Source organism: Pteropus alecto, unplaced genomic scaffold (genome assembly GCF_000325575.1).
Source record: "Pteropus alecto unplaced genomic scaffold, ASM32557v1 scaffold105, whole genome shotgun sequence".
NCBI lineage: Eukaryota > Metazoa > Chordata > Mammalia > Chiroptera > Pteropodidae > Pteropus > Pteropus alecto.
In genome coordinates, this window is record NW_006436294.1 from 1345826 (window position 1) to 1362016 (window position 16191).

Genomic DNA, 16191 nt, shown 5'->3' on the forward strand with positions numbered 1-16191 from the left:
ACAGGTGGATCCCTCCGCTCGGGCCGGCCAGTTCCCGGCGCCGCCTTCATGTGCTAAGTGTCCCTAACGGCAAGCCTTGCAAAATGACTACTGCTTTTTTCCTTATATTAATGGATAATTTTTTAAAAAATCCCTTTTATGTCCTAAAAGCACCTAAGAAATGCAGTTGGGTTGAAAAGAGAGGTAGCAGATATCAGTGGAATCAGCCACCAGGCCCACCCAGCGCCCAGCCCTGGGTATTGCTAACTGGGGCCAGCAGTTACTGAGCATGGCTCCTGGGCCCCGCATGACCAGGACGGAGTGTGTTACAACATTATCCTCGTTTTCCGCTTTGAGAAACCACGGCACGGAATGGCTAAACAAATGTCTCAAGGCTACGAAGTGGCAAAGAAAGAATCTCAGGCTGGAATCTGGCTCGGAACCCACATGGCATCATAAGCACCACGCTGCCTCGGGACACTGGGTCTGCTCGTCCCTCCCGTGTCCCCTCGTGGGTCAGACACCCGCACCTTTGCCTCCCTCTCTCTTTGGTGGTCTCCCTGGGACCCCAGGCGAGTTGCTGCTCTACAGCGACCCCGGAAACTTAGTTCCTAGAACTGGATGGCTTCCCAGGATTCACCTGCTCAGGTGTCAGCTGAGAGCCGGTGTGGATTATCAACACCTGGCCTCAGAAGGAACCTGTTGACTCTGGCACCAAAGGATGGCGTGTCAGGGTGAGGCAAAGATTCTGCTATCGTGTGAACCCTAACTGGGGGCCTGGCATCCCCTCACTGTATCAAGGGTGAGGCCTCATCCTGAAGAGGCAGCTGACTCCTAATGCAGCAAGGGTGAGGTCACTCAAAGGGCCAGTGACCAGTGCTGTCCCGGGCCGCAGAGGGACCGGCCCCTCCTGGGGCCTCGTCTCTGCCTGGAGCATTTGCTCCTTACCACACATTTTCACAGATTTTAGGCGAGAATGTGAGGAAACAGAAAATCAAGGGCACTAAGAAACTTGCTGAAGAAAGCTAGGTCCACTCTCTGCCGGACCAGCGGATGGAGAATGGAGAGGAAACAGGCAGAGGCCTTGGGAAGCAGGACTTCGAGTTTTATGTAGACGTGGGATTTTGCACTTGGCCTTGAACGAAGTAAGAGATCCTCGAAGTAAGGGTTTATGGAGAAAAAACAGAGGCAGGTTTTAGAATGGAGCACGCCTTCGTGTTAGCTTTCAGAGGGCTGGGAAGCCGTATTTTATCATTTAACTAACGTGTATTGGTTTGTGCTCTGACCTGGTTTAGGTCCCCTAATCTCTCATCTGGAATGACAATGTTATTCGCCATTCCACCTGCGCCCATGGCAGAGCCGACCAGTTGATCCAGGCATCAGACTTGGCCAGAGACTCCAGGAAGCCCAAACCAGCTGGGCAGAATCACACTCAAAGGTAGCATCCCGCGGAACTCCAACCAAAGGCTTGTACCCCAGAAACACAGCCCAGGGCGGGTCCGCGATCTTACCAGTAATAGAAGCCAGTCTCCCGAAACTGTCTCATACTCCTTGAACGTGGTCAGGACGGCCAGAATCAAGCACCCCAGGACGATCAGGAACCTAGAGCAGAAGGAGGAAGGAGTCTAAGGAAACGCTGAGTTCCGGCTTGCTCCAAAGCTAGACAGGGAAGGGGGTGCAGGATGAAGCTACAACCTCCTCTGTTATCCCATGTAACTCGTGACAAACCAGTAAGGCAGGTAGGGATTAACATTCCAGCTAAAGAAAACAAGGCAGGGAGAGGTGGGCACTAGGCTAACTTCTGCTGGACCAGCCAGTGAGTGGAATCCGCTAGTTAGCATTCAACGAGATCCTCTAGTTTCAACCCTGGAGGACCAAAAATTACCACAAGTTTCAGCAAATCGACAGGAATGTGAATAAATTAATAACATGTCCTGCACATACAGGACTATGTTTTTCAAATATATGAACATGTTCTTAGTGTAAAGAAAACGATGTCATTCCAAAGAGTGGTAAATTCAGCAGAGGCCTCTGTTGCCATGTCTCAGTATGTTTTGTTTTTTTTTTTTGTCATTATTGATTTTTTTTTACAGTCAGCAGTTCCTTGAGGAAACAACCTCTTTCGGTTGGGGAATCTTCAGAATTGTTTTTGAAATCACAATGTGTCCTTCACTCTAGAAAGAGTAGGAACCACCACACTGAGCACTGCAGAATGCCAGTCCGTGCAAGGTCATCGAGGGGTCATCTGGTCCATGCCCCTGCCTCAGGCAGGAGCAACCTGCACCTAATCCTTTGAGACTATTATCTTTATAAACTCTTGGTGGGTGAACTGTGTGTGTGTGTGCATGTGTGCACATGCTTTACCGTTGCAACAAAGGAAAATGGTTCTCCTCCTCTCGGTGGAGAATCTTTGGTTCGATGATCGACATCGGGTTCTCTGGGTGCCTACGAGGGGAGGGACATGTCTGTGGAATGAGAACGGCGAATCTGCCTAGCGATCACAGCCTCTGTGAGGACCACGGGAGATAACGGATAGAGGATTATTTAGTCCAGTGCATAGGATCGTGCGAACTATAGAACAAGCATAATCACTCTTGGATGATTCTGTAAAGCCAAACTCTAGTTCCCTCAAGACTTTATTTTATTCATTCACAGGCTCTGGAGATAAGACCTAGATCAGAAGCCTCTTCCTCCTCTTATGTTGTGTCATCTTAGGCAAATTTCCACAGTCTTTCTGCAGCTTGGTCTCCTCCCCTGTAAGATGGATCCGGTAAAAGTGCCCGTCAATTATTCAGTAATACAACCCATGTCAGGTGACTGGACGGGCGCCTGGTCAATAGTTAGCTTTCATTACGTGTTCGCTATTATTCTCTTGTGAGTTAATATCAATATATCTAGTGTCTCTTTTGTCCTGGGCATAGTACAGGTCTTAGTGATGCAAACACAAATAAAACCTGCCCCTCCTTTTCCAGGACCTCTCAGTCCAGTGGAGGAAGTCATGGTAGAGCGTGGTTCAGGTTATGGTCCGAGTGTCCACCACAGGCTGGGGGCACAGGATTGGAAGTAGCCACAAGGCTGTGACCAAAGCGTGGGGAGGGCCCTTGAGGCTTAGTTAGGGTTTGTCCAGGATGTCCCCATGTTCTGTGTGTGTTGGCCTCCCAAGCACTGTGAACACCACGTGCCCAGGGAGACTGCAGAAGTTCATGGACACAGAACCTTGTTTGATCTTCTCCTTTAGCGAGGGCTGTGGACCTTTCGTGATCTGGCCTTGTCCTCCTCATACTCTCATCTTCTGCTGCTTTCCCATCCCAAGCCGGCCATACATGGTGTTTGTTCAAACTCTTTCAGCTCCTGTGCTGTCCGAAGAAGATCTTCTTCCCTGACCACTCCCCTCCCACTCCCACACACACATAATCCTCTTCCTCCTCTTGCTAATGCCTTGGCAGTGCGAGTCACATCTTGCTTCTAGATCCTTCCATGACCCAGCTGCTCTCTGCTGATTTCCCTGGGCAATCCCTGCCTTGGGAATCACAGAGCCCCTGAGGCATTTCTATTCCTGACCACAATCGTTATCATCGTGTAATCTGTTTGCTTGCATTGTGGAATAAATAAAACATACTATCGTAACACGGAGGCCAGAATTCCTCTCAGGGCGGGGCTGCCTTCGTCTAGTGAAAGAGTTTATTGACCCAGCTGAGGTGGATGCTGAAATCCTGAAGACGTGACTGCTAACCTTCTCAGCGATAAAAAATTAACTAAACATCGGAGCTGGGGGTTGGTCTTGAGATCTGGGGATGACAAAGAAGAGGAGAGGATACGGCCTCGCCCCGCGCTGCAGAATTTTTAAGAACAAGATCGTCCAAAATTTTAACTTTGAGGCCCTGCAATGCAAACCATCAACCACAGCCTTGCGTGAGTGGCTTTGTCTTCAGTTGGCATCAGACATGGAGCTGAAGCCTGTGGCTGGGGCAATGTGTGGGGAGGAAGGACAGCTCAGAGTCCCACAGCTGAACTACGTCAGTGACAACTGGAGCCAGACTCTGACGCTCTAGTACACTCCGCACCTGGAATGTATGTAACGCGTGGTAAGAGTCTACGAGGGGTGTGTGTGGTGGGTATGCCCTCAGGTGACCTCCAATGAGTGAGGCCCTGTTTAATCCCCATCCTTGAGTGCAGGGAGAACTTCGACTTGCTTCTAACAATAGAATAAAGCAAAGGTGTCGAAATGACACTCCCTTGATTAGGTTCGTAATGCAGCAAAGCGATGGGGTAGAACATACCTGTGGTTACGCTACTTTATATGACTCCATCTTAGCTTAAGGGAGAGGTTGGGGCTGGAGACCTCTATCCCTTTCGGCTCTAATAGTCCGTGATTTTAGATCAAGGAGAGGGAATAATTCAGCCTCAACCTTTCACCCAAACGCAGTTTCTGCCTGGTTCCCATCAGCAGCGAGCATGCAGAACCCGGCTGTGACCAGCAGGGGGCAGCAAGTGCACGGCGGAGCCTCGCGTTCCCTCACCCACCAAGGAATGAAAAGCACCAGCAACCTCAAGAATTTACTTTTTGAGATCTGAGAACAATCAAAAATTTATAAAGCTAAAAACATCGAGGAGGTTCCTTCACCTGAGAAGGGGAGGCACTCTTTGGTTTCTTGCATATTTCCATTTACTCTTGAAATATGAACTTGATTTCAGACAGAGTCAGGGACGGAGGCCAGGGGCGTGTGGCCGGACGGCGTTCCCTTCCCCGCCTCGCCCTCGGCTTCCGCTCACTCGCTCGGTCGCTCTGTCTCCTCGCCAGTCGCTCCCTTCCTTCTTTATGTGTCCTGCTCTGTGGCCTCAACTGTTTCCCTCGCCCCGCTTCTCTCTCGCCGTCCCCCCTTCCCTGTCCCTCCCCCTTCTCCTCCTGTCCTTCCCTCCACTCTTCCTCCCTCCTCCTCCCCCTCCTTCCTCTGCGCCCTCCCAGGACCTGGAGGGGCAAGCCGGGGTTTGTGGTGGGAGTCTTGGGGGACAGCCAATGGCTGCCCTTCTACCTGCGGGGTCCTGGCTGTCTTTGCAAACGAGGCCAGTCAGGGTGGAGGGGCTCAGACATGGCCTTGAACCGGACAGGGTCTCCTCGGCCATCTTCCGCCCAGGCCAGGGTGCAAAGGGTGGAGGAACCCGACCCAGGAGAAGCTGCATCAAGCGGAAGGTCCAGGGGACCAGGACGAGAACCAGTGCTTCCTGCCCAGGGCCCCTTGATACCAAACCTCTATAGGGACAGCGGCCGAGAAGCTGTGGTGGCTTCGCACAGGCACCTGCGAGGGACAGCGCCACCCGCCATCCCCTCCAGCCCTCCTCTCGCTGGGTCCACGGGCGCGGGGACCAGCCTCACAGCCACACCCCCTGCGTAGGCTTCGCATGGTGGGACAAAGCGGGCAGCCAACGCTCCAGCCCTGGTTCACTCGTTTCTTCTGCTTTTACACCAATTTTTCTTTTACTTCTGAGAGTCACCCTACCAGGCAGGGGCGCTGTCGTTTTCATGCCGGCATCCCCAGTTTAAGCTTGGCGGGCGGCAGGGCCACAGAGAGCGAGGGGGCCGCGCTGCTGGGGCCAGGCGCTGTGCTGAGGGTGGCCGTGGAGACCTGAGTGAGAATCTGCAGAGATGGGGCAGGTCAGAGCCAGCTGGAGCGGGGAGGAGGGCTGATGGCGCGCTGCGGTCCAGCCGTGAGAGGCCGCGCCCTCCCCTGCTCCTCAGGACCCCCAGGCTGGGGCAGGAAAGCTGAGCTCCATTTCCTGGTGGTTCCTGGAGACCCCTCTCCTCCCCAACCCTGCCGCACCCCTCCCCCGTTACAGTTCCTCCCGGGTAGCCTGCCACTCCCTAAGGTCCCGGACTGAGGGAGGAAGGCAGCTGCCAACAACACTGGACTATCCTCCTCATGATCCTTGTCTGTCTGTCATTAATGCAGATGTGCAGAAACACGGTCCCCAGCCAGGCGAAGGCAGAGCCGAACCCTCCAAAAGAGCACGTGTTGCTGACCGCAGAGTTAGCTCACCTGTCCTGATCCTCAGCCACCATCACCAGGGCCTTGCTCTCAAGCAGAAGACAAGACCTCTCAGACTACCTCAGGATCCTACTGCTCCCCATCTGAAATGCCTCAGAGGTAAAGCACCCACTGTGTGTCAGGGCCAGGGATTGCCTTAGTCCTTAGGAGTCAGACTGGGGGCCCCTGGGAATCACAATGCCCAGTCCAAGGAATTAGCTGAAGATGCTGCACAGCTCAGTTCGACTTCCAGCTCTGTTGTTTACTCGCGTAGGAGGCTGGAGAAGTTCTCTCCTCTCCCCGGGCCTCTGTGAAATCAGGGGATTGAGTCAGATGACCCCAAAGGCCCCCAAGGGCAGTTAGTGGAGAGTCAGGCTTCCAGCTGACAACCCTGGGGAGAGGGCCTGGAAGGCCTTTCTGAGACAAATAGACTTGAGTTCCGATCTCAGCTCTGTCACTTGTCACCTAGGTGACTGTTTCCGCATCTGGTAACGTAATGACAGTGGCTCCTAATAATGACAGGGCTGTTGTGAGAAGCACATCAGACAATGGCCACATACTCTCTTGCTGGCTTTGATGAAGGAAACAGCCATGCTGGAGAGGCCCACATAGAATGGAACTAAATGTGGCCTCCAGCCAACAGCCAGCAAGGAACCGAGACTGTCTGTCCAACAGCCCTCGAGGAAGTGAATTCTTCCAACCACCACCAAAGGGGCGTGGAAGCGAATCCTTCTCCGTAGTGCTCTCAGATGAGCCCCCAGGCCTGGCTGACACAGAAACACAGATAACAAATGTGTGTTGGGTTAAGCTGCTAAGTTTGTGGTAGTGTTTTATGCAGTAATAAGTAACTAACGCTAGTTAGCCAGGATCTGAATCTTGACTCACCACACGGAAACCAAGTGAGTTCAGGCGGGTTTATTTTTCCGAAGCTCAGTTTCTCATCTACAATATAGGATCGACAAATCGAGAGACTGTTGCTAACTTATTCTTTATCCCAGTCTTTGGAGCTAAGAGGTTGCACAGGGCAGCAAGAATCCTCATAACCAAAACCACGTCTCTGCCTCTCCATCACTTACAGCATCCAACAGCCCAGCGTGGCCCATGTGCAAAGTCAAAAGGCAAAGCTCACAGTAGATTCGGGATTTCATAAAGTCGATGGATGTGATCGTGGAGCTCTTCTAAATACAGCGAAGCCATTAACAAGTGACAATCTTACTAGAACAATTAAAGACAAATCAATTGATACTTCAAAAGATTAAAAGTCTCACACCATCCGTCCCCAAAATGTTGAGAAAATAAAATGCGAAGTCATATGGTACTGTCATATAGTTTTGGCGTGGAAAATATGCCCCCAAATTAACGCTTGATTCGGTCTTGCTTCATTAGAGCATAGACAATTAGAGCATAGCTGTGATTCTAACCTATATCTTGTTAACCGTGAGATACATTTAACACGGTTTTGTATTTTAATTACTTTATTATCATAAAGTACTAATAAGATATTTTTCTTCACTGTTTGGTATGAAGTTTTGGTTCCCATTTTCAGCAGAGTCTCCTTATGTGGATAGACACCAGTTCCCACTAATAGTGGAATAAGGGGACCTCCTCCCCAAAACCCACTTCATGGGACAGACACGTGGATTACAGAGGACCGAGTGTGCCACCCACCAGAATTCTGGCCAATAGCCCACATTTATCATGCGAGTTTTTACCTCTTTCCTTCTCATCTTATGCTCACAGAGAAAAGTGAAAAAACCGCCTTCAGTAGTACAGTCAGCCCTCTGTATCCGCGGGACCCCATCTGTGGATTCGACCAAACAGATCGGAAATATTTGGAAAAGTCACATTGCAGCTGACATGCACTGTGTAGTTAGCCGTATGCCGGTTACCTCTGTACCAGACAGTGGACACTTTGCTTTCCTGTCATCGTTCACTAAACAATACAGTGTAACGCCTGTTTACACAGCATTTACATTGCATTTGGTATTAAAAGTAACCTAGAGATGGTTTAAAGTATGTGGGAGAATGTGCATAGCTTATATGTAAATACTATGCCATTTTATATAAGGCACTTGAGCACCCATGGATTTTGTATCTGCGGTGGGTCCTGGACCTGATCCTCCTCGGATATCGAGGGAGGACCATATATAAAAAATTTTAAAAAATCAATTGTCTTTAAAAATTCCCATGTTCTTGAAATGAAGCAAGAGAATCATACTCATAAAAAAGCACCCACAAATCTATATCTGTATATTTATCTATATCTATCTGTGTCTTATCCATATCAATGTATAGATCCATAGGTGTGTAACACAGAAGCAGGTTTTGATCATCTATACCAGGGGTTAGCACATTTCAGCCCTCGGGCTAACCAGCCAGCTGCCTGTTTCTGGAAAAGTTTCTTATACTCGGTCACTCTCCTTTATTTAAATATTACCTGTGGCTGCTTTTGTGACCTGTGTGGAGTAGTTGTCACAGAGACCATCTGGCCTTGTTGAGCCTAAAATATTTAGAATTGGCTCTTTAAGAAAAAGTATCCTAACTCCCGATTTAATCTAAGAGCCAAGGACAATTTGACTCAACCAGTATCACTGAAGACGTGTTACACGTCTCATGCGGTGAGAAAAAATACTTAAAACTTAAAAGGGACTTTATCTTAAAAGTACTTCTATTGAGTTGGATTCTAGAATATTTAACACAAAAGGAGGAATAAAATAGGGGCTTACCAATATTTGTGGAGGAAAAGACATACAGATTTAGGGAAAATACAAATTATGAATAAAAATTAGCACAGGGCGTGCAGTTTAAGCTTCATTACTTTCTTGGTGAATCTGCCTCTATCTTGGTTTCGTGGTACCTCACCCAGCATTTCTTCTCGACTGTCCTGTCTTCTCATAAATGGTTTTTAAACAAGTCAACAGCCCTGTCCGAGCTCACTGCTGCTGCCCCAGAAGTACGTGTTACTTTAAGCAAACTTATCCATGACACTTGGTCACAGGGTCATTAGGAGTCCCTGTCAGGGAACAGCCTGGGCCCTGGGGCCCGTCACACTAGAGTCTCAAGTCCAGCCTCAGCCCTGGGCTTCTGGCCCCTCATCTGCAGAGTGGGAACGAATGCCTACCTCCAAAGAGGATTCAATGAGTTAAGGTATAAAATGCTTACGGGCAGACAGCAGGCACTCAATAACTGGTACTTTCCTTCCAATTCGCTGGCATACATGCCCAGTTACAAAATCTTTATAATTGGGAGCATAAATTTGGGAATCAGACATGGAATAAGGTAAAACTTTGACTACACTATTTACTGCTGTGTGACTTTGGGTAAGTAATTTAACCTCTCTGATCCTCCAATCCCTTGCATTCATTGCGGGGATAATTATTCAACCTCACAGAGCTCTTGTGAGGACTACGTGTACTTCGGTTTCTCTATCTGTAAAATGGAATCATAAAATGCTTAGGCTAGTGCTTAATAAATGTTAGCTATTCTTATTATTAATATGAATGTTATTTATTATTCCATATAACAGTGTCTGGGAAACTTGTAATTTCTCAATAATTGGAAGCAGCTGTCATTATTACAATACATTTGGAATTCAGCAGACATAGATCATCTTTGGGTAATTCTACCAAGAAATACTGTAACAGTTCATTATCTCTCAGACACAATTAATTGTAAGACACATTATCATTGTATAAACTACTAAGAGAGGGACATTGCCAATTAAATTATTACAGTCATCGATTGTATTTCACCTCTTCATTTTAGAGATATTAAAATGGAGAAAAATACTCATTTATCATTGATGGAACAGAGGTAAGTAAAGCTGCCTTTTAACTGAGTCCTTTAGGACAAACCCTTTAACAGGACGAGGTGTTAGGACGTGACTCTGGGCAGGCCGGTGGGGCTGGGGGCAGATCCTACGGGTGTGCAGGGCACACGCATTGAAGCGTCCCAGGGCTCAGGGACACTGGCAGAGTGACAAGGGTCAGGCACGCGGATTCGAACTCGCAACGTGCTCCTCGGCGCTGCAGGCTTTCCTTCCTTCCTGGATCGACCCTACCAGGCACCCCTAATTATAGCGACCTGGGTTTGAACCCGGGTCTTCCTCCTTGTGAGCTGTATGACTTCTAGTAAGATTCCTGAAAGATTCTCCATCTTTCCGAAACTCAGCGCTTCTATTCGAAGATTCTACAATGAAGACGCGAAGGGCTACGTGCAGACTTGCGATGAGTACTCTCCGTGAGATAAAGTTGGTCCCAGCTCCCCAGCCAGAATGCAGAGAGCCCTTCTGATTCCGTCCTCCCCACCCCCCATATAGCTGCGCCCCCGCCCCCTCCAGATTCACCTAATTCTTTCTTAAATTAGTTCAGCTCTTCCTCGGAAATGATATCACACATCTGGTCTACCTCTCTCCGTCTCTATGACGACCGCCCTAGTCGAGCCACATCATCATGCCCTCGAGTCACTCCAGCGGTCTCCTGATGGTCCCCCCACACCTGGCCATCCAATCCATCCCGGAGGGTCCAGAGCAATGATTCCCCAGCCTCGTTTCCATCGCTCCCCGCCCACTCTGCGGTCCTAACGTCTCGCTTCGCCTCTACAGAAAGGCTTTGTTTTACCCGCCATCTCCTCTCTCGCCCCTCTCCTCCTAACCCCCCATCTCCCCACTCTCCATACGCCCAGGGCCGTGCATCGTTCGGACAACTCGGTTTACGAGAAAGAGAAGGGTCTTCGGAGGCAGACAAATCTGGGTTCAAATTCTGGATCACGTTTCTAGCCACGTGCACTTGGTCACATTGTCTTGCCTCCAGAAGCCCCAGACTCCCCATGTCTAAAACGAGGCTAATAGAACGCCAGTGTGAACATGAGCCAGAGGCGGCCGCCCCAGTGCAGGCGAGGCGTGACATCGACACAAGTCGGCAACTTCCCAGCCCCTTCCCGCCACCCCCAGAGCCTGAAGTTCGCACTGCAACCCGTCTTCTCTGTCAGCTCTCAACCGTGTCGATAGGATGGGACCATCTTATATAACCTTCTTACATGCACAGAACATCTGCGGGGGGGAAAAAACGAAGTGTTTTTTTTTTTTTTTTTTCTTTTTTTACACTCATCTAGGAAAGCTGATCCCTGGCAGGCCGGACAAAATACAAAGCTATATCTCCACTCGGCCCACTCACCAGGACCATGTTTATTGACTTCTTCATCATTTTCAGACCTTGTCACAGGACGCATCGCCTCAGAGAGCCAGACGGGGTTGAGTGGTGCTCACCATCGCCAGAGATGATAAAGGAATCCTGGGAAAACCAGGGGCGAGAGCAGGTGCTCAACTCCCCTTTATCGCAGGAGTTGGTATGACGTCGGAGGGCGGGAAAAACAAAGGCATGATTAAGAGTCCCTGAGCCTCAGCTAAAAGTCCAGTCGGGGGACGTTTAATCTAACAGGCACCTGCACGGCACCTACTGTGCCGCGATGCTGTGATCTGCAACAAGAAACACGCATGTGTGGTCTCCTTCCCAGTTTCTGGCTCACAGCTCCCAAAACCCTTGGCATTTGATAAGAGATGAGAGCAGCGATGACGGTGTCTTTTGTCATGTTAATGAGGTGACTTTTGGAAAGCACCTAAGGATGGGGGCTGGTTGCCAAGAGAACCAACCTTGTCATTAGAGGGTTGGGACTTCCAGTCTCCCTCCCCCACCCCCACCTCTGGGGCAGGCAGCACGGCTGGAGGTTGAGTTCAGTCACCAATGGCCAATGATGAAAATAGTCAGCCGTGCCTCTGTAATGACGCCTCCATGAAAACCCAAAAGGACAGGGTCCAGAGAGCTTCTGGGCTGGTGACCACGTGGAGATGTAGGGGGGAGCGGAGCACCTGGGGAGGGCATGGAGGCTCTGAGCCTTTTCTCACACACCTTGCCTTGTGCGTCTCTCCCATCTGGCTGTTCCTGAGTGAGATTCTTCTATAGTTAACTGGTAATCTAGTAACTCAAATGTTTCTCCGAGTTCCGTGAGCTGCCCTAGGAAATTAACTGAACCCAAGGAGGGGTCGTTGAGATCTCTGATCTACACTCAGCTGGTCCGAAGCCCAGGCGACACCCTTTCGACTGCTTTCATCTGAAGTTGGGGGGATAAAGGGACGGTCTCACGGGACGGAGCCCTTAACCTGTGGATTCTGACGCTATCTCCAGAGCTGAGTTCAACTGGAGGCCACCCGATCGGTGTCAGAGAATCGCTTGGTGGTCCCCGCCGATCGGAAGTGGGTACAGAATTCTTACATGCGCCTTTTTGAAGCACCGACTGTGTACACAGCACTGTAATAAAGGCCGCGCGGTCGTGGGCACGGCACACACTTCCGGATCAGACACCGCATCCAGTCCCCAGCCCCTCCTGTTCGCATTTTGGGGCTCAGTTTCTCTTAGCTTCCTCATTTGGGCATTGGTAATTACGACATCCCCTTCACGGGACTGCTCTGGACTGGCAGTAAAAGAGGCCGGGTTCCTGACACACAGCTGGCAGGCGGGTTCCACGTGTGGTCGACGGCGGCGACAGCAGACGCGGGGCACAGCACCTGCTCACAGGAAGCCCGAGCAGGAACGGCCCAGACCAGCGGCATTTACGGATGTCGACAGGTGGAGGGTCACCTCCCTCTCTCATCCAGAGGGGTGGGGAGGTCCAGCAGAGGCTGCCCGGCTGCCCTTCCCTCGGCCCGCGTGGAGAGGGCCTTTGGCCTATGAGGGTAGAAGGTGAGAGGGTGATGCCCGAGGAATGACGAATGGGCTGAGCGGTTCCCCTCTCCCGTCTCAGCTTCCAGAAGGAGACAGGCATATTTTCTCCCATCATGTCTCTTCCATCTAGGCCTAAGGGTCTCCTGAGACGCCTTGGAGCGTGTCGTCCAGAGTGTATACTTTAGATACACGCTCTGGGGTACCCCTTTCCTTCCACCCCAAGCCACCTGGGCTCCCACGGGCTTCCTGTTCTCTACTGCGGCCCTGACGGCCGTTTCTTTTGCCTGTCTCATTGCAGGTCCAAAGGGTTCCAAGTCCTCGGTGGTCCTTGACCACTGCTCACGCCTACGGGCCGACAGATACCGTGATCCTGCGCATTTCCAGCCCCCTTGGTTTCAAAGACTCGATTCACAAAAGACATTCTAAAGCAAACAGTGAGAAGCAAAATACAAAAAGAACCATCATGTCGACGGGTTTAATTCTACACCTAACAATTTTCCCCTCCCTGCCTCATCTCCAGCCCAAGGACACGGGGACATATGATTTTTACATATTCGCTTTGTCGCAACATGATATTCCACAATTTATCTTATTAGAGCATAAATATTCTTCCGCTTAGCTATAAAATATTCAAACGACCCTGTTTAACGAAAGCGCAGCATTCTGTGACATCGGCGACTGACACGTAGATAGCTATTCTCCTATCAATAGCTATTTTAGGTTTAATTTGCTTCCAATTCTGTGTCATTATAAATAATGCTATGGTAAATATCTTCTATGCATGTAATTTTTTCCTTGTTCAGGACCCAATCCTTACGATAAATCTCTAGACTATCTGGGCTTTGACCATCCGTATGGATTCTTGATACATTCTGAAAAGACTGCTTTTCTGAGGGACTTTAAGAGACGATGAGGACCCCATTTTTGCCTGATTTTGCCAGCATTGGCTATTAACAACTGCTAATTGACTTGCTAGTTTAATAGGTATAAGATGGTATCTGAGATTTGTATTTTATTTATTTTTATTTTTATTTATTTATTTATTTTTAATTAGTTAATTAATATTTCACTGTGACATTGGTCAACGCAATCCGGTAATGGGATCTGCATTTTAAAAGGGACTCAAGCTTTGCATCAAAGGACTGAGGTGCTTTTTATGGGACCTTCAGCTGAGGGACAGGGGTTCTAGGAGAAAAAGAGCCCTTTGTCCTAGCAGCTGTGACATGGCCGCAAACTGGCATTTCACGGTCTCCACCTACATAGTAGCCAAATCAGAAAGCGGCCTTTCCAGCCGCCTTCAGGCTGAAGACTGGGAAGATGCCAACGTAATCGGTGTATCATTTACTTTTCTTACCATGCCCTGGAGACTTCTCACATTCAGATATAAAAATTGGTCTGCTCAGACCCAAATCGAAAGGTGTAAACATCTTATATTTGCTTACCCCATTAGCACCTTCCTACAAATAGCTCCACTGTTTCTTTTGAAAGCCAAAATGGCACAATTTAAGATCTGGGTCCCATGCAGTTTTTCCCCCGCCAGCATGACACAAGCCCCGATTATTCAGAGTTTTTTTTTTTTTCTCTCCTTTTCGGAAATCTCGTTAGAATGGAAACATTTAGTGGCTTCAAGTTTCCAAAATGAGAGAGATTCGAAAAAAAGAAAGAAAAAGAATATGGCTCATGTTAGCATTAGCATGATGGAGACACATCTGCTTGCACAGCTGCACTTGGAGAAATAATAGCCATCATGGCTGATTGTGCTTAGCAATTTCCTCGCCTCCCTGAGCTCCATGCTCATCTTTAAATGCTCCCGGATTTTATATCTATTCACTCCATCCTTCATTCCATGTGCGTTTACTGAGTAATTACTCTGTACTGAGCCCTGGGTCCAGACACAGAGGGGACCTGAGACTTCATTCTGCCCTTGAGAAACTTACAGCATTATGAGGAATCCACTTATTGCCCTGGGGAGTGCCCAGCATGAAAGTGGACATGACGGAGGGTGGTTGAGAGCATCTTCGTAAGTTCGCAGTGGTTACCAGCTATCAGCCACGATTTCAAAAACGCACAGCATCCTGGGACTTCGAGACCCCTGCCCTCTCTCCCGTTTCTAAGGCCAGTCACTTCGGGGAAAATGCGAGCTCATTCACCCGTCATGGGTGTCAGGTGTTACCTGAAGCTCGGGCTCCGCTGTCCTCAATTCCTAGGACCTGTACCAAACTTTGTAAATTGAGGCATGATATTTATCTGGGGGTGGGGAGGGCCTGAGGAAGTGGGGCTCAGGTTGCACGTGTTTCGATATGTAGGAAAAGAGGAACAGGGAGGGAAGGGAATTCTAGGGTCAGGAAATCCGATTTCAAGTCTTTGTCAACAACTACCTGGTGATCTTGGGAAAATTGACTCTGAGCCTCAGTTTCCTCAAGAATTTCCTGCAAAATGGGTCTAACCATCCCCGAGCGCTCTGACAAAATGCTGGAGGACAGGAAAAAGAAAAGCCAGAGAGAGCGATGTGAGGTCAGAGACTAAGGAGGGCACTTCGCAGAGCTGTCCGCGAGTTTCTGATGAGTGAGACAGGCAAGGGCCAATGAACGTGACAGCCCGCTGCCTGTCATCCTCCAGAGATGGGGCCAGTGTGTCTAGAAGTCAAAACACCCCAAGCGGCCCACCTCTCTTCCCACACAGGTAAATAGTTCCAGAGAAAGGGCCTGCCTGCCTCCTGCTCGTCGCCATTCCCCCAGGATGGGTCCCCGAGGGCCCGTTCTAAGCCATAGTCTGTCCTGTGTGCCTACGCACCGATAGTCTGAAGCTCAGAGCGCTCCCTGCTGTACCTCCTAGACCTGATGCAAATAAAGTCACAGACCAGTTCCAGATCCAGGTGTCTTAGGAGGGCGAGACATGGAGCGAACCTGAGCTGAAGACCTGCCTCGTGCCGGGTGACGGGCTAGAATAGTGGGTGCGTGCTCCCACTGGTCCTCCCACCAGGCCCCCTAGGATGTCTCAGATCCCTAGGATGGGCCTTCCCGTGACTTTGCCATGCTGGTCATTCTCTCTGGACACGGTCCACTCTCCATGTGCACGTATTAAGTGTCCTTAGTCTACACACCAGAGTGATCAGACCATGCGAAGGGAAAGGCCCCCCCTTTCTGTATGTCCAGACACAGTCCCTTGTAGGAGAAGACTCTTCTTGGGTGAAGACGCACCTTGGGCGCCTTCTCAGGCTTCAGTGCTCAGGCTGCGGACCCTGTGCTCCTCCTGCAGACAGGTCCTCCTCTCCTCGCTCTGCTTTGTCTCTACCGACGTCACCATCCAGTTCCCTGGGCAGCGATGTCGGCTTTTGCCTACATAGGTATGAACTACCTGGGGTACTCCCTCTAGGCCTGAGCCGCCCAGGGATGTCCTTCCCCATACACAGCTCAGCGGGCAGCCACCAGCGAACTTCTGGTCACGCCACACCTACTCAGACAGCCTCG

General features: G+C 49.9%; 1 protein-coding gene across 1 annotated transcript in view; it reads right to left on the reverse strand.

Moving 5' to 3' along the window:
- The window catches only part of KCNQ3 (potassium voltage-gated channel subfamily Q member 3), a gene marked incomplete at its 5' end in the record, with an annotated part of 221503 nt that overhangs the window by 33917 nt on the left and 171395 nt on the right, over nt 1–16191 (reverse strand). The window contains one exon of the mRNA XM_006913015.2: nt 1491–1581. Within this exon, the coding sequence (XP_006913077.2) occupies nt 1491–1581 (91 nt within the window). The remainder of the gene's footprint in view (nt 1–1490; nt 1582–16191) is intronic.